Source organism: Lycium ferocissimum, chromosome 2 (assembly GCF_029784015.1).
Source record: "Lycium ferocissimum isolate CSIRO_LF1 chromosome 2, AGI_CSIRO_Lferr_CH_V1, whole genome shotgun sequence".
NCBI classification, from domain to species: Eukaryota; Viridiplantae; Streptophyta; class Magnoliopsida; order Solanales; family Solanaceae; genus Lycium; species Lycium ferocissimum.
In genome coordinates this window covers 1,124,866-1,148,485 of record NC_081343.1, presented here as the reverse complement: position 1 = coordinate 1,148,485, position 23,620 = coordinate 1,124,866, and the positions used below count along the sequence as shown (strand labels likewise).

The 23,620-nt window shown below is 35.6% G+C and overlaps 2 protein-coding genes across 2 annotated transcripts; one reads left to right on the top strand and one right to left on the bottom strand.

The window, feature by feature from the left end:
• Positions 1 to 10,908: 10,908 nt before the first annotated feature.
• Positions 10,909 to 14,659, top strand: LOC132032572 (putative receptor-like protein kinase At5g39000). The gene is given in 2 exon segments (XM_059422205.1): positions 10,909 to 12,013; positions 12,015 to 14,659. Coding segments are annotated over 2 exon segments (3,579 nt in total). The 5' UTR covers positions 10,909 to 10,943; the 3' UTR covers positions 14,524 to 14,659.
• Positions 14,660 to 21,924: 7,265 nt separating this feature from the next.
• On the bottom strand, positions 21,925 to 23,401 carry LOC132032321 (uncharacterized). The gene is made up of 2 exons (XM_059421972.1): positions 22,743 to 23,401; positions 21,925 to 22,597 (listed from the first exon to the last, which is right to left on the bottom strand). Exons 1-2 carry the CDS (start codon positions 23,399 to 23,401, stop codon positions 21,925 to 21,927), a joined length of 1,332 nt encoding a protein of 443 aa, XP_059277955.1.
• Between the last annotated feature and the right edge of the window lie 219 nt (positions 23,402 to 23,620).

Genomic DNA, 23,620 nt, shown 5'->3' with positions numbered 1-23,620 from the left:
CTACCAAAAATTAAACTCCCTGCCAAGTCAAAACAGGACTATCTTTTTGGGATGGAGGGAGTAGTAAATAAGAAATGGAAAAAGTCAAGAATTAATAAATATTAATTACTAAAAGCAAGTCAAGAGGAATTAAGAAAATGAAAAAAGGAAAACAAAAAGGAAAGAGGCAACTGATATAAATGGATGGGTTCCTAAATTTGTGGAGTCAATTTGTAGAATTTACTGCGTTTTGATGTGCTGTCTATAATGCAAGAAGCCAAAAATGCAACTAAATGTTGTAAACAAGGCTCGAACCCTCGTCACTAGGGGGCAATTGTCCCCCTTTGCCACTGGCACCATGAGGCCACTTGTTACTCGAGGTGGCAATCTATTTATTTATACGATTTCATATGTATATATACATATATACATCGCGTTTTCACCGAAGCTTGCGGGTGGCGTGGCATCCCCTCGGGCCTTAGTAGATCCGCCCCTGCTTATGAATGTATTTATCTGATTTTTTTAAAAAAATTAATTGATGAGAACGGGAAAAAGGAGCAGTGTAAATGAAACCCACCCTTATTGTGTGAAAGACTCTCATCGTTATCACTAGATTATTAGGTAAAGAGCCTAAATTACAAGGGGTGCTAGTGCAAGGGCTAATCAACGGAGGGCGATATGTCATTTAATGCTGCTTTAGATAAAAGAACTTTTGCGTGCGCTGGAAAGCTGCTTGGCATATTTATAGGCTTTAATGTTGTGATTCACTGCCCAGCAGTTTATATGCCATGTTTGTAAAATTGAACTTGTTGCTAATGAATGTATTTATTTGAATTTTTTTTAATTAATTGATGAGAGAACGGGTAAAGGGGACAGTGTGAATCGAACCCACCCTATTGTGTGAAAGACTCTCACCGTTATCACTGGATTAGGTAAAGAGCCTAAACTACAAATGGTGCTAGTGCAAGGGCTAATCAACGGAGGGCGGTAAGATGGAGCTCAAACTAAGCTACAATTGGTCAGCAAAGTTTCAGAGGAAAAGTTGTCCACCCTTATCTCAAATAGAATGATGCTATTACTGTATATATAAGTCAAATGTTACGCTGAATACATGCAAGTTGAACCTTGAATATCCTTGTATACTTCTAATTTCGCCACTAAATTATCTTGAAGAAATGCTAGGAGCAAGGTATTATGGTGGAATCAATTTGTGGATGAGATCGAGATACTCAGTTCGCAGCGTGGATTGTCGACTTTTAGATTTGAACTAGAAAAATTGTGGTTTGAAGGTACAACCATATTCATGTGCTTCATCGAACTTTGCAACTTATCATCCTCAAAGAACAGAGGTTGCAAAGTTAAATTGGGTCCTTTCTTTGTTGATTGAGATGGAGGGAGCACAATATTTCTGAGTCGTTTCTTTGTTGATTCCAAAAATGTTGTTGTTGTGATCTCTCTAGGGGAAGATGTTGATATAGAAAATCAGATTAGAAGAATCTTAGACAGCGTTTTGATTAACATGTGAACGAAGCGAATGCATTTTGCTCCCTCAGTTACAATTTGTTGTCCGTAGTTTGACTTGGCATGAATTTTAAGAAAGAAATGAAGACTTTTAAAACTTGTGATTAAACGTAGCATAACGTTTTTAAGGCATTAGAGCTTCTCATTAAAATTGAAATGAGAAGCTTAAAATTAATTGTTTTCAAAGAAAGAAAAGTGTAATAAATTGGAATGGACTAATAAGGTGTCAGATAATTGGAATAAAAGCAATTAAGAAAAATGCTCAAAGGTCCCATTTGGATTACACTGGGTTTGTGATTGTTGTTATTTGTTCACTTTCCAAATAATAATCAAAGCAATTAAATCATTTGTTTTAAATTCTTGAATTAAGAGTTTTACTAACATTTTACATGATCCCTGAAACAAGATTTAGGTACATTGTGAATAAAAATGTAATTGCATCAAATAAAGAAGCAGAAAACTACAAATGTTCTATAATTATAAACTATTAAATTGATTTACTATTTACTTTTAGTTAAGCTTGAATAAATTTTAAAGTAATTATTAGATGACTTAATCGGAGCGAACCGAGCTTGTTCAATCAAGTTTGAGTTTGACCGAATCGAATTTTAATCTTCAATCAAGTCGAGTAAAGCGAATCGAACATTGACCGAAATAGAAAAGTCAACCTTTATTGAAATGGAATCAACTAGCACAACTTTTCGACAGGCCTGGAGGATTTTAGGTAGTCCTCAGTTATGCATGTGATGTCATGGAATGATTGACGAGTCTACCGAAGGAAAAAAGGGGGATAAAATAAAAATAAAGAAGAGAGAAAAAGGGAAATTTTTTTCTTTCTTCCAATCTAAATAAGAGAATAAAGAAATCATTTAAAAATAAAAGTTAAATAAAGAAGTGTTAGTAAAAACTAGCACTGCGACATCTTCCCACCTTTCTTTCTAACTTGGCTGCTGTTGCATGACTCCAAAATAATGCAAAGAAAAATGAGCTGACAGTCAGTCAACCGGGACGGTAGGCTATTTCAGTCAAAGTTTTCTATTTGTCCAACTTGAGTGAAGGATATGCCCCTCATTCGTTCCATCTCTTTCTTCAATTTTCCTGAGGTGGCCTATTTGATTACGTAATACATTTTCTGTTTTAAAATATTTGTCTTAATTTCTTTTTTAGTCTGTTAAAAAAATATTTTTTCTTTTTGGTAACTTATTAATTTTAACTTTTCACATGGTATGTTTGAGACCATGAGATTAAAGGACATTTAGTACACAAGGGCGGAGCCAGGGGGTTCGGACGACGAAAAATTACACTGTATATACTAGATTAAAATTAAATTTTATGTACATATAATAGATATTGAAATCCCTCAGGTTCTTCGTGTGTTTACTTCTTTATATTTTTGAATCTCCTTATTAATAATCCTGATTCCGCCACTGTTAGTACACTCTACATATCTTTAATTTAATAAAGAAAAGATTTAAAAAGTCTTTTTTATTTTGTAAACTTCGTATCAAGTCAAAACCAGACAAACATTTTGAAACAGAGAGAGTACTAATCTATCTCTTAACAATAGCTGATTCCTTAACACAAAAACTTCAAAGACCAACGGAATATGAATCCCGCAAGCGCAGAAAATGAAGCTCAAGAATCTCTGAGCATCAAAACTAAAATCCACCCCCGCCCCCCGAACAAAAAAAAAAAAAAAACAGAAAAAGCATAATCTTTCAATCATATATCGATATTTTCATTATATATAAGTGCGGTGGGGGTACGAACACAGCTGGCCCCCTTGTATAATGAGCTTCACAAATTGTACACGCAATGAATGTTTGTACCATGGGCTATATAACTTGTATACTTTATCCAACTATTTTTATATCATACGTAGACATATGTCATAGTACTTAATATTTATTCCCTTCTCATATATAGATGTATGCACTTCAAATTTTAATTCTCCTATACAAATTTATTTCGTCCGTGCACTTTAATATGTTCACTTTTGACTTTTCACATTCTTTAAGAATTAATAAATCCCACGTGGATATATGCCATAGTACTGAATATTTATTCTCTTCTCATGTATATACGTGTGCACTTCTATTTTAATTCTCCGACACATTTATTTCCTCCGTGCACTTTTACTTGTTCACTCTTGACTTTTCGCGTTCTTGAAAAATATAAAATGTGTGTGTCCAAATTACTTGTTCATTTATAAAACCAAAATAAAATTAACCCTTTAACCAAAATAAAATTAACCCTTTCTAATAAATATTCTAAGTGGGATAAAAAGGTAGTTGGTTAAAGCGTGTAATTTATATAACATTTGGTACAAATTTGCTTTGCTATTGTTCGTCCTCTTTTCACATTTAAAGTATTAAGAAAAAAGGAAGACCCGTTTTCCTTCTTTGTCAATACATTTCTTATCTTACTCTTCTTTGCATTCTCTGATTATTATTTCTTTATATTTATAAAATGTATTACTTTATATTTTCATTTGGGAATTAAAATTGGGTGATTTACGATATAACATATCACATTTCTAATATGTCATAATATTTAATATTTATTCCATAGACGTATGCACTTCAATTTTAATTATCCGACACATTTAATTCCTCATATTTTTAATTAATTTAATAAAAATATTTTATTAGTTTTGCTTTTTAAAAAATCAATACATACAACAATGGTTCTTATGTTTGGATTTGAACAGTTAATTGATTGAGATGGATATCGATTTTGCAATTGTATACATATAAGATATTAAACAATTTAAAAGAAAAAAATTTAAAATCAAAATATTAATTTTCCCTACTTCTTACTAATTTTTTTTCACATTGATGAACAACTTTCATTGTCATGACTATGAAATTTTTTTAAAAATTATTCAAAATCAAACCTTTAAAAGGCAATTAATTAAAGTGAATAAACGTATTCGATTCGCGATGCGTCACCTGCATATATGGCTAGTTTAAATAGAAGTTCGCAGCAACGGCAACAACAGTTTGATAACCCCCAAAATATTGAACAAAAATCTACCAAAAGCACTAACTAATAGGAGTAGTATGTATATATGTATGATTAATACACGGAAAGAAGATGATTTTGACTTTTTTTTTTTTAAAAAAAAAAAAAAACCAAAATAGCAACAAGTCGTGTTTGAATCTCCAAGTTTTTCACTCTATTGACAGCAATCCCTCACCCAAACCAAACTTTTTCAAAGTATCTTTGTTGGAATTTGAGAAAACAAGGGATGGAAGATCGTCAGAAACCTTTTACCGACATGGTTTGCCAAAAGAAAACATCTATTCTGCAAATCCCGTATCCTATAGTGTATTAGAAATCACATCTTGAGCTTAAAATGACGCGTGGATAAATGAACCAAGTCAAGGGGACCTCTAACAATAGTTACTGACAGTAACATCAAAAACGGTACTTTTCATTATCGACACTGTAACACATTAGCTGAACAAAGCACAGGCCACGAAGTGTCGGTATCCACAGTATCGTTTTACATATAAAACAATACTTTGAATAACATGTTAAACTTTATTTATTCCATTCCGTTACTTCTTATCCGTTAAATTTTAAAATTAAATAATAGCTAAAACGTTACTGACAAATACGTTTATTCTACTTCGAAAATTTTTCAAAAACTTTTATTACTTTGGTTGATTGGCTAAAATACTGGAATATTTAGGTCAAAAATTCCTCCTTGCCAAGTTTCATCAACTGACATGTTGCTTCCCAAGCAATTCGTATATTTAGTACGGAAAAAAGGCTGAATATCTTAATTAACTATCGAAAATATTTATTATAGTCACTGTCGATAGTTTACTATTTATCTTGAAAAAATTTATAGAAATGGCTCATTTATGCCATCGAGCTTATAGAAATGGGCTCGTTTATCTTATTTCATCGATAATTTGACTCATTTACGCCATCATCGTTCTTAAAAATACTCATCCATGCCATATTTCATTAAAGTGATTTTACAATACCATATATGACACGTACTCCATTAGATTATGGTTGTGGATGGTCGGGGGTGTATGGGTCGAATTTTTTAATTTGATATTTAAATTGGACAATTTGGTTTAATTAAACGATAAACCTCTAATTGGAATTACGTGTCATATCTTGTATTAGAAAATGCGTTAATGAAAAATGGCATGGATAATCATTTTATGTAAAGAATGGCGTAAATAGGTCAATTCGTGATGCAAGATAAACGTCATTTCACTATGGTTCGATGGCGTAAATGATAAATATTGACAAGTGACATAAATGAGTGGTTTAAATCAGATTCGATGGCGTATTTGGCTTTTTTCCGATTTAATGCTTTTGAAAGTTATTTTTAGAAAGAAATTCTTTAAATAAATCGTTTTAGTATTTGATTGCCGGAAAATATTTTCCAGAGCGACTTTTCTCCTGGACATAAATCAATTTCCTTACAATAATCTTAATTTTTAACTCCTATTACTTGATCTAACTGGCACTAGACACTATTTAATTTTTAGCACTTATTATTTCTTTTATCAAAACACCCTCTTCAATTTGCTAATACTACTATTAAAATTTATGATATATTTTTTCAAATAATATGTTTCACTCACCAATCAAACACTGAAAAATATTTTTAAAAAATCCGTGAAAATCACTTGTCTCGTACCAAACACAAGCAGAAAACAATAGTGTATGTAATTTTTTTTGAAAATGTTGCTAACATTTAAAAAGGTGAACAAATGAACAAATTAAATTATTGTAATGACATCATATTTATAGTAAAATTCAGATTATATTAACAAAACTTAATTCAAATACATTATCGCAACTTGCCTTAGTGAATTTTTCACTTTTTGAAATGTATGTATAACGGGCGAAACAAATGTGTTTTATATTTAACTTTTTGTTTGTATTGGGCACCAATAGAACTCTTGACTTAGTGGTTTAGTAACTAGGGTGTTCACAGTTTGATTTGTATCAGTTTTTGGTTAAAATCAAAACCACATCAATTTAGTCAGTTTTTTAAATATTAAAATCAAACAAAATAAGATATAATATACATTTATCGGTTTGGTTGTTATCGGTTGTTTGGTTTTTAACCATACACAAATATATACTCTTTCCTTCTTTTCATACTATTATTTCTTCACATTAAACAAACAAATAAAGTGACAAAATTTTTGTACGAAAAAGTAACATCATTTCGTTAAAATATACTCAGAACAAGTGAAATATATTTAACTGTACAATGTCTTGTGATATATTCAATGTAAGCTAGGATACTCAAAAGCTTATTCGGATGGTTGTTTCCCGTGGTTCATTAATGTATGATTTTCTACGAAACCATATTTGTATCTATTGTTTTAAAATTATGTTGTATGGTGTTGTAAACCCGTTGTAATTCCGGGATTATTCTAACCATGAAAAAGTTCAATTTTTATAACCACAAATTTGATGGTTTTGCGTGATTATGTATTTCATTTCTTCATTATACCCCCACCCTCCACCACCCACCCCACCTTACCCCCACCTACCACCCACCCCACCCACTCTACCACTCATACCCAGCCTACCCCCACTCCCAACTACCCCACTCTCTGCCACCTACCCCAACCACCACCCACCACCCCCTCCCTCATTCCTGACCATCGCTCTCTCCACTCCCACTACCCACCCTCATCCCACAACCACCCACCTCACACCACCCACCCCTTCACCACCCACCCAATGACCACCCCCACCCACCACCTACTAATTTTTTAAAGTTCCTATTTTATTCTTTACTTGAGTTTTATTAACATATATAAACTATTTCTAATTAAGAGTTAAGGGTATTTTAGTAAACATACAAGTTATGATCTTTGCCATCTGTCGATCCAATCAAACAATAATGTTATTAACTACAACAAACGATCAGTTTATTCAAGCATTGTGTTACCATTAATACAATCTGAATACAATAAATACAACATCATCACAGATCATACCATAAAATACTTTAATGAACACGGGAAACAACCTTCCAAACAGAGTAAGATTCTTGAAACTTTACCTTGAGATACTTACTCACAAATACTATTCAGGTATCTTGTTCACCATTTTTAGCCCAATTATTAGTTTATTACCAGTGTAGCCTCGTTCTTCGAACAACGCACTGCCGAAAAATCTTCACCGACGGGAACTCCAGTAACTTTCCGGACGATCATAACAGAGTCAGTCCTCTCTTCTCTGCTTTCTCTTATCTCTTTTTGAACGGAGTCGTCAAAATTAAAACACGAAAGTCTCTTTACCTTCGTTGTTACTCCGGTGAAGAAAGTCACGTAACTTCCACCGCTTAGAGGAGGAGCCAGTGGAGTTACTCTTCTTACACCCTTCAGGGGCTTGTTCCCATGGCAATCAATACAGCCAAGTAAAACATACAATCCCTAGTAATATATTATTCATTGGCTACAGTTTACTGATGATTCTTAGTTCAAAACGGACTTTCTGGCAGCTATATTATATCAATGGGTAGTCAAAGTAATTCTAATTTGGGGTTATCTTTCCTTGTCTTTTTAAGTGTAGCTCATTTTTGCATCCCTCCAAAAATTTGAGTTTGCTCAGATCCAAAACAACTATCGAATGAGTTTTCTCTTATTTCGTTGGAAATAGCTCAACAAAGTCGATTATAAAGTGTGGGTTTGATTGAAACTCATTTGATTATAAGCTTGTTACAAAAAATTAGAAAAGATTGAGGTTTATATTGGAATTGAGAAAATCTTTCAAATATCGCCATCGAAAGAAAATTTCATTACGCCACTTGTTAATAATTGAGCTCAAAAAATTGTCGTACGTTATTTGGTCGTACCATATAATAATTCTTCATTAACACTCTACTACTATCAGATTTTGCCACTTGACGTTATATAAACCCTTCATTTTACGAGTGGTATATATGAGTCATTTCGTAGTTCAGTGGCATATTTGAGTCTTTTCCCAATTCCTATATAAACCCCAATCTTTTCTAGTTTTATGTAACAAGCTTATAAGGAGAAGTTTGTCCCTTATATTAATAACATTATTACTTTTCATGGAAAAACTATACTCTCTTATTTAATTGAATTATGAATCTAATCTTATTCTACATTCTTCACAATTTTTACATACTTTATGACTCTTTAAAAAGATTTAAAAAATACATAAAATTTGTTTAAGAAAAAAAAAAGCAATTAAAAATATATCTTAATGAGGTGTAGATAAGTAAGAAAAGTACATATGAGTGTGATATATTTGAGCATTCTCCCGATCACTATTAACACTCCAAATTTTACATATGTAACTTTCCATACACATCATTAGTGTACTCTCTTTCAAATCTGTCTCTTTTTTTCTTAAATAAATTTTATGTGTTCTTTAATTTTTTTAAAGAGCCATAAAGTACGTAAAAATTGTGAAGGATGTAGAATAAGATTAGATTCATAATCTAATTAAATAAGAGAACATAATTTTTCCGTGTAAAATAATAACGTTATTAATATAAAGGACAAACTTGTCCTTATAAGCTTGTTACGTAAAATTAGAAAAGATTGAGGTTTATATAGGAATTGGGAAAATGCTCAAATATGCCACTGAACTACGAAATGACTCATATATGCTACTCGTACAATGAAGGGTTCAGATAATGTCACATGGCAAAATCAGGTAGTAGAAGAGTTCTATTAGTGAGTAATGTCATATATCACCAAAATAGTAGCGATATGGTGGCGATTTTTTAATCAACTATTCACGTATCCGGCGTAATGAGCCTTTTTTGATAATTCGATGACATATTTGAGCCTTTTCCGTTATATCAATGGGTACTCAAAGTAACTCTAATTTGAGGTTATCTTTCTTTTTCTTTTTAAGTGTAGCTCATTTTTGCATCCCTCGAAAAATTTGAGTTTGCTCAGATCCAAAACAAATATCGAATGAGTTTTCTCTTATTTCGTTGGAAATAGCTCAACAAAGCCGATTATAAAGTGTGGGTTCGATTGCAACTCGATCGAGCTGGGTTTGGTCAAGTATTGAGGATGAAAATTCAGAAATCTAAAGCCACCATTGTTGGGGGTCTCGAAGCTTTGGGCTATTCCACATCTGAAAAGCTATTAGCGAAATAAATTGGTGGCAATTGGAACTGGTTCAAACACGATTAGAGCAACTGAAAAATCGATGAAGAGAACATAGTTCACCTTTGATTTTGTGTATAACAGTGTGGATACATTGTTTATACATATTTATATACTTGGTTATACAGAACATATACATCATGATACACTGTATATATAATGTATAATAGTGTATATTTAATGTTTATATATAGCTATACAGAATATATACATTATCATACACCAATGATACAATGAGCTACATCAGCTCCAAACTAGATGTATAGGCTGTATATATAGGTTATTTCCCCCTTTATCTTCCTATGACATAAAAAAGATTGGCTAATCCTTATGGAAGAAAAAGATGTGATTAAACATCGTGAATTTCATGGTAATTTCGATCTAATTTAATATATTATGTATTTATAATTATAAAATCATGTATATAATTTGTCGCTTTGATTCGGTTTTCTTTTTTATTTTATTTTAATAAAACCAAACCAAATATTATCAATCTAAAAATTTAAAATCAAACCCAAAAAAGTGTCAATTATTTAAACAGTTTGTTTCGGTTTTAACCAAACCATGAACATACCTAATTATTAGTAAACTTACAAGAGGTTAGAGTTCAGTCCCTTCCGTGCTTAAGGATCCAATATGGTAAAACTTGTAGCATTTTTTTTTGTTTTATGTTCATATTTATACGCTAAGGAAACCAACTTAGTTGATTTGGTTCATACACAAAACTGACTTAAACCGCATCTGCATTGTATATGTTGAAACAATGAAGGAGTTATAATAGAGCTTAGGAAAGGTGAATTTCAGAACATGTCAAAAAATGCTAACAGGAATGTCGAATTCAATATAGTTCAAGCCACCATAGTTACATCGCCAACTAGGCTAATGAAAGTCACATGATATATGGCAGTTACATGCAGACTTTTGCAAAGGATTGATTGTTAACTCAGTTGTGAAGCTCCTATTAGCATCGACGAGCGCAAGATTGAATGGTCATCAGACTCCACTTTTCTTTGGATATTCCTGGCCCGTTGATGGAGTTTAATATAAATTACTAGCTCAAATTATTTGCATCTGAGGTCTTTTAGAATAGGAGGGTAGTTAGGTAGCACTTGTAACAGTAAGCCTTTACTCGGAAGGATATGATTAATTAGAAAAGGAAATGATGGACTAAAGAAGTTTCTGATGCTTTTTGACTATTCTCTTAGAGAACAAAGTGACAAAAATAACTTCACATGGCCTACTCCAAGACTTCAAGTGAAGAGCTTTGACTTTAGACCGAGTAATAATGGGCTTTTGATGTCCAGCTACGCGGCAACTTCTTGGATCGGAAACTATTCTATGTCAAAGTTGTCTAATTGTGCCACTTCTCATTCGAACAATCAGTGCATCTTTCAGCCACAACTGAACATGTTGCTCTCTCAGCTATTCATTCTCTCAATCTTTATGTTTATCCGTCAAGTGATCATCTCTGCCACTAACATTCATGAAAACATTGCCATTTCATGTGGTGCTTCTGGCAATTCCCCTGCACCTGATGGACAAGTATGGGTTGGAGATGCAAGTTTCAGTTCTTCATTGCTACAGTTAAGGGGGAAATCTATAAAGTCAAGAGTCCCCCACCCAGCTGGCATGGATCCAGTTCCTTATAAGTCAGCTCGAACGTCTCGCCATGAGTTTACCTACCAGTTTTCAGTGAAACCGGGGCAGAAGTTCATACGCCTGCACTTCAAGCCAGCTTCATACAAAGGTTTCAAGAAGTCCAAAGCCATTTTTACAGTAAAAACCGATCAACATACCCTGCTCAGTGACTTCATCCCTACACTTGCTGCTGATGCTCTGGGCATAAACTATTTCAAAAAGGAATTTTGCATCAATGTACATGAAAGTGAAGCATTAAGCATAACATTCGTACCATCTCGAAATCCAAGCTTTTTGGAAGACACTTATGCTTTTGTCAATGCAATCGAGATTGTTTCCATGCCTGCTGGTCTGTATTTCACACCAGATGGCGATCAGGGAGTCCGTGTTGTTGGACAAAAGCACAGATTCTACATTGACAACACCACAGCACTGGAGACAATTCAGCGAGTAAATGTTGGTGGAAACTCTATTTCATCCTTGGAAGATGCAACCATGTTCCGGGACTGGGAAGATGACTCTACTTACCTGATAGAAGTTGGTGCCTTTTTGATCAACAGAGCCATCGCAATCAGATATTCATCCTCAGCAACTCACATCGCACCAAAAGAAGTTTACCAAACGGCCAGGTCAGTGGGTGCATACTGCCATTCGAATGTCTGTAATCTCACATGGAACATTCCACTTGATTTGGGATTCAGATACCTTGTTGGCTCCACTTTTTGTGAGTGAACCTGCGATGATAAATGAAGGTGAAAGGAATTTCACTATTGTCATAAACAATCAGAATGCTGAAGATGAAGCTGATGTGATCAAATGGAGTGGGGGACATGGAATTTCTGTATACAGAGACTATGTTGCCATTATGGAGGGTGATAGAAGGGAAGGTAAGCATAAACTTTCTATAGTTTTGCAGCCAAAGTTTGCTACAATCAGTAACCATAGTAGCGCCATCTTGAATGGGCTAGAAGTATTCAAGATAAGCAACCCTGACAATAATCTTGGCAGTGTGAGCCCTGCGCATCCTGTTACCAGTTCAACACCAGAGAAATCAGAGCAATCTGTGCCGTTTTCTACAAAGAATAAAATTGCAACTGTACTGACATTGATAGTCACTTTGATCAATGTCTCTGTTTATTACATTAGGTGTCTTTCAGAGATGAACTCTGGAAAGATGAACAATAGACAATCTTCTAGAGACCATCAGTGTCGTCAGTTCTCGCTGGATGAGATGGTAAGAGCAACCAACAATTTTGATCCTCAGCTTGTCATTGGACGCGGTGGATATGGCACAGTATACAAAGGGAATATTGATGGTGGAGATACCACTGTAGCAGTTAAGCGATTAAAATCAGGATCTAGCCAGGGGGAGATTGAGTTTTGGACCGAAATCAAAATGCTATCTACGCTCCGCCATGAGCACCTTCTATCCCTAATTGGTTACTGCAATGAAGGTCATGAGATGTCATTAGTTTATGATTACATGCCTCGAGGATCACTTTCTGACCACCTATACAAAATGGACAGAAGGGGTCACGATGACTCCTATCTGTCTTGGGAACAGCGGCTCAAAATTGCTATAGGTGCTGCACGTGGATTGGATTTCCTTCATACATCTCAAAATAGGGTTATACATCGCGATGTCAAAAGCTCAAACATTCTGTTGGATGAAAACTGGGGGAGTAAGATTTCAGATTTTGGGTTGTCCAAAATGGGAGGAAATGAATCAGCTACTCATGTTAGTACACAAGTCAAAGGCACATTTGGATACCTCGATCCGGAGTACTACCTGACTAATAGACTGACATGGAAAACTGATGTGTATGCTTTTGGAGTAGTACTTTTTGAAGTTCTCTCAGGAAGGCCGGCAGTCGATATGAGACTTCCTGAGGAACAACACGGACTTGTAGGATGGGCCAAGCAATGCATCAAGGAAGGAGAAGTTAATAAGCTTATTGACCAGAATCTGGCAAGGCCTATCTCATCAACTTGTTTGAAGGCATTTGTAGGAATTGCGGCGAAATGCTTGGATGATCATCCACATGAACGGCCTCCAATGTCTAAAGTGGTGAAAAGCCTGGAATTAGCATTAGTTTTTCAGCAGAGTGCAGCTGATGGCATCATTTCATTTGATGACACATCAACATCTCAGTCAAAGCTTGAAGCAGATAGGGCATCCATCAAAGAGGGTCGTAATGGCGTTGATATAGCAAAAAGGAGTGCCAGTTCAAGGACAAAGGTAAAATCTAAGGAGAAAAGTCTTTCTATTGCTTCACTAAGGTGGTGGGATTTTCTTGGCCTTTTTCCAAAAGCACCACCAAAGCCAAAAGCCTCACCAACACAGCCACAAGGACTTCGCCGCTTCTCCCTCCATGAGATGCTAAAGGCTACAAAAGATTTCCATGAGAGTTTGAAAATAGGTTTTCTAGGAGCTGACAGTGCATATGTAGGCTTCATAAATGGTCGAAGTGTTGCCATCAGACGGTCACATACTGCAGAGTCAAGACTTCACATGGCTAGTGAGTTGCAAGCTAAAACAGAAATGAGTCCCTTGCCTAGCCATGTCAACATGGTGTCTGTGATTGGGTTTTGCAGAAATGCTGCGGAGATGATCCTTGTCTATGATTATGCAGCTAGAGGGACCCTACATGATTATCTCCGTGACCTTGATAAGAATCCTCTCCCATGGAAGCAGAGGCTTGAGATCTGCATTGGCGCTGCAGAGGGTTTGAACTATCTTCGGTCCATTCTGAAGATAACAGTTCTTCATTGCATTTTCGACTCCTCCTATATTTTATTGGACGAGAATTGGGTAGCCAAAGTTTCAGAAGTTAGCTGGTCAAAAACAAAAGGGATCAATAAGGCGGGGGCAATTCATGGCATGGGATATTTGGATTCAGACTACTTACGAGATGAAAGATTGACAGAAAAATCATACGTATACTCATTTGGCTTGGTGTTGTTTGAAATGCTATGTGCCAATGAAGCATTGGATCAATGGCAGGATCAGGGACAGGTCAGTCTAGCCCAATGGATTAAAACATGTTCTATGACTCTGACTTCTAATTATATTCACCCATGCTTGGTTGGAAGAATATCACCTGACTGCTTTGAGCTTTTTGTAAATACTGCAATTAACTGCCTGCACGACGAGGGTAACAAACGTCCATCAATGAGCGATATAATCACAAGTCTCAAGGAAGCACTCAAGCTGCAAGAGGCGGCTAAGATTACTTAGGAACTGTTGTTTTAGCGCTAATGTTTTTTCAGATTTTTCTACCAAGTCAAGCTGAAAGGAGAATTGTGTGAAGTTCTGCAAGGATCTGTACCAATTGAGAAATAATGTTGCATAATGTATATTTATCTTTCCAAAAGCCAACACATACTGCTTGTTGAACTTTACAAGCCCGATCAGAAGAATCACTATTATGTTTGCTTATCCGTCATGTTGTTACAATGCCACAAGTGGGGTCCGGGGAGGGTAGGATGTACGCAAATGTTACCCCTACCTTTGTGACCCTCGGATCAACGATGCAGTACCAAAAACAGGTTAAACGAAAATATATCGGCAATAGAGTGGCAAGATACACACCCAATAGAGCAACATGTAACAAATAAAAAACAAAGTAAAAAGACGCTATGCAAGTCCTAAATGGTAATACTACTACAAAGAGAGGAGAAGAGGAGACTAGCCCCTTGTTCCTCCAACATCCAAAAGAAACGATCTTTATTGGTAGGTAAAGCTATCGAAATTATTTTTTTCGAAGCAGTTATACGGAGCCAACCTTAAAAAGTGCCAGCTTGGAATTTTCTAATGAACGTCTAACTCGATTTTGTTATGCATGAAGTAGAGCATGAACATGTGAATAAACCAATTACTAGTTATTGCTATGATTTACAGTTAATTAGCAATATCAATTACATAGTCTTTGCATTCACGTGGATGTGTGAGAGGATTATACTCTCTGTAAATACCTTTGCATTCACGTGGATGTGTGAGAGGATTATACTCTCTGTAAATACCTTTGTTGTTGCTTTGAGCTTCAAAGCTGGATTTGATCCCACATTTATGTGCAAACTGCCTCGGTTTAACATGTATGCTAATTAAGTGAAGAAGGTGTTTGATGAAATGGCTAAGTGAAATTGTGTGATTTGGAATATAGCTCAATTTCAAGTGGATTGCTTCCTTCAATTCCAAGGACCCTTCTTTTCTTCCCACATAATAACGAGCTGATCAGTACTACAAAAACTCATCTCCCCCGATTTCCCTCTTACTAATAAAAAGTCCCCAACATGATCTCCATTGGCTTTGGGTTTAAGCCAAGTGGGAGAAGAATATGAAATCAGGTGTGGGTCAGAGAAGCAATTGGGTGATTTTTTTTAATTTGATTTGGGTTTTCCATCCAAATTCACAATCAGAATAAAGTTGCTAATAATACAAAATACAGGGGTATATTTGGCCTTTTACCAAAAGAAAAAACATAGAAAGCCCTCAACACAAGGAAGACGTGAAGCTACAAGGAAGATTTAACTTATGGTCACAAAAAAGTCTTATAATTAGAAATGGTATGAGTTGTGGCCATAGTGTTAACTATGCTTAAAAATGTGATTAACTAAAATTGGGGTTGAATTATAATTTTAAAAACATAATCTTTTACAAAATGAAAGCCCGTACGCATTATCTACAAAGCACGTACGACGCGCGTTATACAAAAACTACTTCCAACCCCCTTTGTGACCCCAACTACTTGTTCATTTTATTTCAAAAAAAAAAGCGGTTCGTCTCGTCTCTCTCCGTTCTTCTTTTGCACCAAAAAGCGCCAAAGCGACCCATAATTGTTCTTTGCTCGTTCCTCTCTCCATTCTTTCTTACATTCTTTGCTCATTTCTCTCTCTCCATTGCTGTTGCTTCTCTATTCATTCTCAGGTAAACCTTTTTTTTTTTTTTTTTTTCACTTGGTTCAAAAGTTAGGGTTTTGAAATCGGAGTGTGAAAATGATGATTTTGGTTAGAGAAGATGAAAAAGAGCATGGGTTTTTCTTGAATGTTGTTTGTTTTATTGTAGTTTCGTGTATTTGTTGCACTTGTTGGGGTTTGTGAGTTTGTAAATAGTGGTTGTGGTTGTGAAATTATGGTTTTTTGTCTTTGTTTGTTCTTTTTCTCCTTGTTGTTTCGAAAAAAAGGCTTGCAATTTTGTTGATGTTTTCCAACAGGCGAGGTTACTGTTGCGGCAAATTCGGCACTTGTTTGTGAGTTGCAAACATGTGGCGAGGTTGCATGGTTTGGTGTATTTTGTTTAAGTTGTGAGTGAGATTTGTGATGTTTGTGTGTTTGTAGTGAAATATAGATGTTTTGTAGTTAAATTTAAATGTTTTTGTTGTTGTTATTCTTTATTCTGACAAATTCGATACTTGTTTGTGATTTGCAAACATCTGCTGAGGTTGCATGGTTAAAAAAAAATCCTATTTGGTGTATTTTGTTTAAGTTGTGATGGTTGTGTGTTTGTAGTGAAATATAGATGTTTTGTAGTTAAATTTAGATGTTTTTGTTGCTATCATGCTATGGTTTAGGAAAAGTTTTGATTTTATCCAACAGCTGCTGGATAAAGTCAAAACAATTGTTGAGGTTTTGCGTATTTGAAGCAATTGTTGTAGCATATTAACAACATTGTAAAAAATCAAAATAGTTGCTAAAAAGTTTTTGCTTTCTTGTTTTCTATTTCCGACAAATTAAGATTGGCGCAACAAGTAATAAGTTGGTGCAATAGCTTAAATATTTTGTTGCGACATATTCTTAATGCGTTGCATGCAACAAGCTGGCGATTCTTTGTTGCAACGTATTCCTTTTCCTTTTACTTTGAATGTTGCACTAACCAATTAAAAAAGCTTGTTTTTCTATCTCCTGTGTGTAGATAAAATGGCTCCGGTTAAAAAGAGAAACCAGGCGAGGAGAAAGTAGTAAAAAAGAGCTAAGGTGCAAACACCATTAGATAAACTTGTGAGCGCTGTTGTCAATCAACAAATGAGGAAAGAGTTAGTGAAGCGGGGCTTCGAGAAAGAGAGGAAACCCACGAAACCTGCGGTGGGCATGAAGAAGAAAGTGATAAAAATGAACAAAGTAAAGAAACTAGAGAAGAAAGTGAAAAAGATAATGAAAAATCTGCTGAAGGAGATGAAGAAAATGTTGAAGGAGATGAAGAAGAAGGAGATGAAGGGGATGAAGGAGGTGAAGAAGATGCAGAAACTGAAAATGGTAATGAAGAAGAAGAAGAATCAACAGATCAGACCTTGGCCGAGTTAAGAAGAAAAAGGAAACATAATGTGGATAACCAATGTTGTTAAGTCTTCTAGTATTGCCACGGATCCCGATAGACCTTCGATTGAGGAGGTCGTCGAGTTTCGAGGCATTGAAAAGTACGGCGTGACGATGCCGAATGGAAATAAGGATTTGTCCGGTGATTTTGTGGTTAGATCAACCATGGGCAAGGAACTTTGACACGCCGGGGCATTCTCGGCCGACGGGGGTTGGAGAAGTTATTTAGGGCTAGGCTGCTTTTGGGCTGTTAGATTTGCTGAAGATGCGGGTGCCCGATTTCAAATGACAATGGTTTGAGAGCTTTTGAAGCGTAAGATTATTTGTGATAGAAAGGATGAGATTTGGATCAATTCTTTGTGGCATACCGGTTTGCTTTGGCATGAAGGAGTTTGCCATAGTTACCGAATTGAGATGTTATCCTTGTGAGCCTCTTCCTACTGTTGTATTAACCAATCCAGCCCGGATGCCCGAGCGACCAGAAAGCAAAGGGTTCCAAGCTAAGAATGATGTCTCTTTGGTAAACTTAGTGGGAAAGAGCTACGCTCAAAAGAAATTGTTGCAAGATTTGGAGTCCAAAACTTTATCAAAAAAGCACAAGGAGAGCCTTGTGCTTAGTTTGGTTTGTGCACAGTGTTCTTTGGGCAAGAGAGGTAAACTACAATATACCGCTTGGATTGATTAAACTTGCTGAGGACTTTGATGCTTTCAACAACTATGCCTGGGGTTTTCAAAGCTTTAGCTTGACTGTTGAATATTTGATGAAGGATTTGAAGCCAACGGGGGAAGACCAAAACCTATATGGCTTCCTTAGGCTTTCATGGTAAATTTTCTTCAACGTTTTACCTTTTTTTTATTATTATTATTTCAATCACTATTTTGATTTTTGATGGCATTTTTTTTTCTAGGCTTGGGCATTTGAAGCCATTCCTCACCTCAGACATCAAGTTAAGGAATACTCCGAAGAAGTTACCTATCAAAGAATTCTTAGATGGCTCGTTTGCCAGGAACAACACAAAATTGAGTGTTGACCTTTTCAACCCACAAGAAGCATGTAAGCATTAGAACCACAATGAGATGACTAGGTGTTGCAACAACTTTTATAATGCGCAACAACACGTAACATTTGCAACAAGTTATGCATGTTTGTTGGACAATGTCAATGATAATTAACTTTGTTGCAACAAGTTACCCAACAGATGAATGCATTATAATATGCAACTAGTTTTTTACAACGGATGAGTAACTTCTTTACTGACAAGTTACCTATACGTTGGAAAATGTCAATGAGATGATAAACCTTCTTTGCAACAAGTTGACAATCTAGTGGACGATTTCAAACAAGTACACAGTACATTGCAACATATCAATTTATTTGCTAATTTGATAACTTGACTCATTCTGATAAAGTTTTACAACAAGTACAATGTCTACATTTACAACAAATTACTAATGCATTGTACAATATCTGAGATGAGCAAACCCTCTTTGGAACAAGTTACCCATCTGTTGGAAAATTTCCAACATATGAGATGCCTGTTGCAACAAGTTACCTATTTGTTGGACATTGTCCAATAGATGTGTAACCTTTTGCAACAACCTGATAACTTATTTAAATTGGTTTTGTTTTTTATGATTTAGCACCATTATGATATATCTACTTTCTTATTGTAGTTTGTGAACCCATGGCTTGTCCCAACAATAAGAGAGTTGGAGATGCCATGCCTTGTCACCTTTGTGCCCAAAGAATGCGTACCGACATGATTGATTGATGGGTTCAAGGGGGTGGGCTAGTGTGATGATGAATATTAATGTCACATATTTTGTCACTCTCGAGTTCATGATTGAAGAGGGAGTGGTAAATGTGTATATTTGCAACGTTCTGTCTCCCGAAGAATCGATTTCTTTTGTTTCGGAGCCGGTAATGGAATTGTGGTGATTATTACCTTGAGTGGAATGTTCGCACGCTTTCTGCCAAAGTTACTCCAAATCGTGGGAATTCAATAGGCTACAGAATCTCCCCCGCAATGTCACTAGTAGGGCATGTGGTTCGTGGTCAATTGCTTTTATGGAGGCTTTGCTTACCGGCACAACTGTGACAAAATCCGAAAGTCTAATCAGCGACAACTTTGTAGGGAGGATGTAATGGAGATGGGCATTAGGTGTCATTGAAAAGGTGTTGGAGCCCTAAGATGGGTTGATAAACAGTTCATTGATTTTGCGTTTTTTGGAGCCAAAATGTGGCACATTGAACAATTTAAGTATATATTAGGAGTTTTTTTTATGACATTATGTAATTTAAGTATATATTAGGTGTTCAGTACTTTTCGAAGACATTTTGTTAAGTATATATTAGGTGTTCATTATTTAAGTTGTGTTCAATACATTATGTTCAGTGGTTTCAGTAGTTTTAAATAAGTCACAAAATCTAATAGCTGTTGAAGAAGTTGCAACAACTGACCCATCTGTTGCAACAAGTTTTTAATATGTTGCAACGGATGAGTAAGTTGTTGCAACAAGTTGGTAATCTGTTGCAACAGATGGTTCAGTTGTTGCAACATATGGGTCAGTTGTTGCGACAAATCTAACTGTTGTTGAAGAAGTTGCAACGACTAACCCATCTGTTGCAACAGATGAATCAGTTGTTGCAACAAGATGTAAATTTGTTGTAACAGATGGTTCAGTTGTTGCAACATATGGGTTAGTTGTTGTGATAAATCTAACGTTGTTTTAGAAGTTGCAACAAGTTGATAATGTTGCAACAAGTTTGTGATACATTTGCGACGGATGAGTCGGTTGTTGCAACAAATCTTTCAATTGTTGAAGAAATTGCAACAACTAACCCATCGTTGCAACAAGTTTGTAATCTGTACCGAAGAATAGATGAGTGAGTTGTTGCAACAAGTTCATAATATGTTGCAACAAGTGCATTATCACGCTATAACGGATGAGTAACCTGTTTAAAAGCTTCACATTTAGTAAACAATAAATATCATTGGTTTTCGTTGTTTACACCTAAATATGAGTGAATCAAGTAGTTCTCATCAAATTACACCAATGATCACTCGATTTGGGATGTATACGCTTAGTTGATCGTATGTCCTGACTCAGAATACCATCAAATTGGTTAGGAACATTTAGTAAACAATAAATATCATTGGTTTTCGTTGTTTACACCTAAATATGGGTGAATCAAGTAGTTCTCATCAAATTACACCAACGATCGTTCGATTTGGGAAGTATACGCGTAGTTGATCATATGTCCTGACTCAGAATACCATCAAATTGGTTAGGAACATTTAGTAAACAATAAGTATCATTGGTTTTCATTGTTTACACCTAAATATGGGTGAATCAAGTAGTTCTCATCAAATTACACCAACGATCGCTCGATTTGGGAAGTATGTCCTGACTCAGAATACCATCAAATTGGTTAGGAACATTAGTAAACAATAAATATCATTGGTTTTCGTTGTTTAAACCTAAATATGGGTGAGTCAAGTAGTTCTCATCAAATTACACTAACGATCGCTCGATTTGGGAAGTATACGAGTAGAATTTCCCATCAAATCAATGAAATTACCATCTAATCCATTAAGGATGTTAGTAGATAAATATATTGATCACTAAATATCATTGATTCCCTTTGTTTAACACTAAATATCATTGGTTCCCTCTGTTAATAACCAAACATATGTGACTTATATCTAGTTGTTAAAAACAATTTCATGATACGTTGCAACAATTACATATCTATTTTAAACAATTGCATAATCTGTTACGCAGATTCTAGATAACATGTTGCAACAAGTACATAATTGCGGCAAAGAATTGCATAATCTGTTGCGACGATTGCATAACTTTCACAGCAATAAGTACATATATCTCTGTGAGTAACATAGGCTTGTTGAACAAGTCATATCACTTATTGGATAAACAACTCATTCCGTTTGTTGGATGAAACAAGTTAAGGACTTTTCTGCAACAACTCATTCCATTTGTTGTAAAAACTCAAAACACTATAGGAACTTCTTTGTAACAAGTCATGTCACTTGTTGGAAAACCAAGTTAAGTTAGGTCTTTATGACAAGTTCGATTCTTTGGTCGGCAAAATCCCAACAAGTTACACAGTTGTTGCAATATAATTTTTACTTAGTGGAAACTGTTCAGAAATTGCAAAACCACATAACATACATTAGTGATTTGATTAAGATCAACATATCATTTAAACCAATTTTACTAACAGAAACAACATAAAAATGTCATAAAATCCAATTTCACGAACACAAACAATAGTAATTATTACAAGACATTGCAAATTTAACAACTAGAGAATAATTCGGTTTGGGCATGTAGTTTTTTTATGGCCAGCTGTTTTGCATATGGAGCATTTGTTTTTCCTCGTTGCAAGTGATTCCCCGATTCCATGCCTCCTCTTTGTCCGTTTTCTTCCCGGTTTGCTCGGATTAACATGTGAAGGAGGTATTTCTCTCTTTAAAATCTCTATAGGAACTTCCCAAGATTCTTCAGAAGGCACGGGATTCATTTCCTCACAGTATGCAATTATATAATTCTCCACCCTATAATATGGAGATGAGTAGTCATAAATTCGCCTTCCAAAGTCTTCACTATATTGGACTCGAAAGCGCGCCATAGCATGTGGGCAAGGTATTTTGTCCGTGTCAAAAACTCTACAAGTACAAGATCTTCTTAACGAATCGGCGGTTGCGTAGCCCGAATCGTGGCCGATGAGCTTCGAACTTGTAGTTGGCAATTTGATGGGCCAATAACTTATTACCCAAGTTGACAAATTTTGATATTTTTTTTCCATTAAGGGAACAAAGATGGTTGGTGAGTCGATGAACTCCATACGCCTCTCATGAAATTTCTCAGTAAACCTCCTGTTTATGGAATCAAATAGAGCAGTAATGGGAAATTCTCTTTCAACATTGAACATTGAGTTCACCGACTCAGCAGCGTTTGTCGTCATAAAATTATACCTGACAAAATAAACATATTAGTGTTGGAACATGTGGCTGAGGCTCAGCTGTGTCAAAAATCACAACAAGTACAATATACTTGCAATAAGTTACCTATTAGTTGCAGCAGATACGTTACTTGTTGGAAACAGAAATGTGCAAATACCTATTTCCGAGGCAGAATGCCCTGCTCCATCTGTGGAATCCAGCACGTTTAAGATGTTCGGCGACCCTAGGAACCAAATCTCTGATTTGATTGAAATGGTCATTGAAGACATCAATATTGTACGCTTTTGCTGCTTTATAAAATTGAGATACAACTGCCCCATTATGAAAGGTGGTTCTCAGATTTTCCCCTAGGTGCCTCATGCAAAAACCATAATGACATGTAGGGAAGACAATTGAAATCGCCTTTTTGATACTTGGATGTATATCAGAAATTATGCACAACTCAGGGGTATCCTCTATATAGCTTCTCATTTGTTCAAAAAAATATTTGTACGAAGCATCACACTCCTTGTCCACTACACAAAATGCCACTGGAAAAATATGATTCTTCATATCTTGTGCGATTGCTGACAACAACACTCCTTCGTACTTGCTCCTTAAGAATGTCCCATCGACAGCTATGACTTTTTTCATTTGAGCAAAACCAAGCATCCAAGCCTTATAGGCTACAAAAAAGTACTTGAACTTCCCATTTTCATCAACCCTCAATGCCGTCTTACTTCCTGGATTTGCAGAACGAAGCATATAACGGTTCGCATCAAGCACCGCATACCTGTGCTCATGTGTCCCCCTTGTCAAAGTCTTTGCAATCTCCATGCCCTTCCAGACCTTCCAATAACTTACCTTACAACCCAAATCTGTACGGATTGATTGACTCATATCTTTTGTAGATGGGCTTTTACCGTAAGAAACTTATCTTTAGTATTCACCAATGACTTTCGCAAAGTAGTGTGTGGATTATGGCTCGTAATGTACTCGAACCACATGTGTGATGCTTTATGTAGGTTACGATACAAAATGCGTCGAATTTAAAAG

What these genes read in the sequence shown, in the direction of transcription:
- LOC132032321 (XM_059421972.1), bottom strand. Translation starts at nt 23,401, where the DNA reads ATGGAGATTGCAAAGACTTTGACAAGGGGGACACATGAGCACAGGTAT. An exon ending in GCATTCTGCCTCGGAAATAG is followed by an intron (nt 22,598 to 22,742) that starts GTATTTGCACAT and finishes TTATTTTGTCAG; the next exon opens with GTATAATTTTATGACGACAA.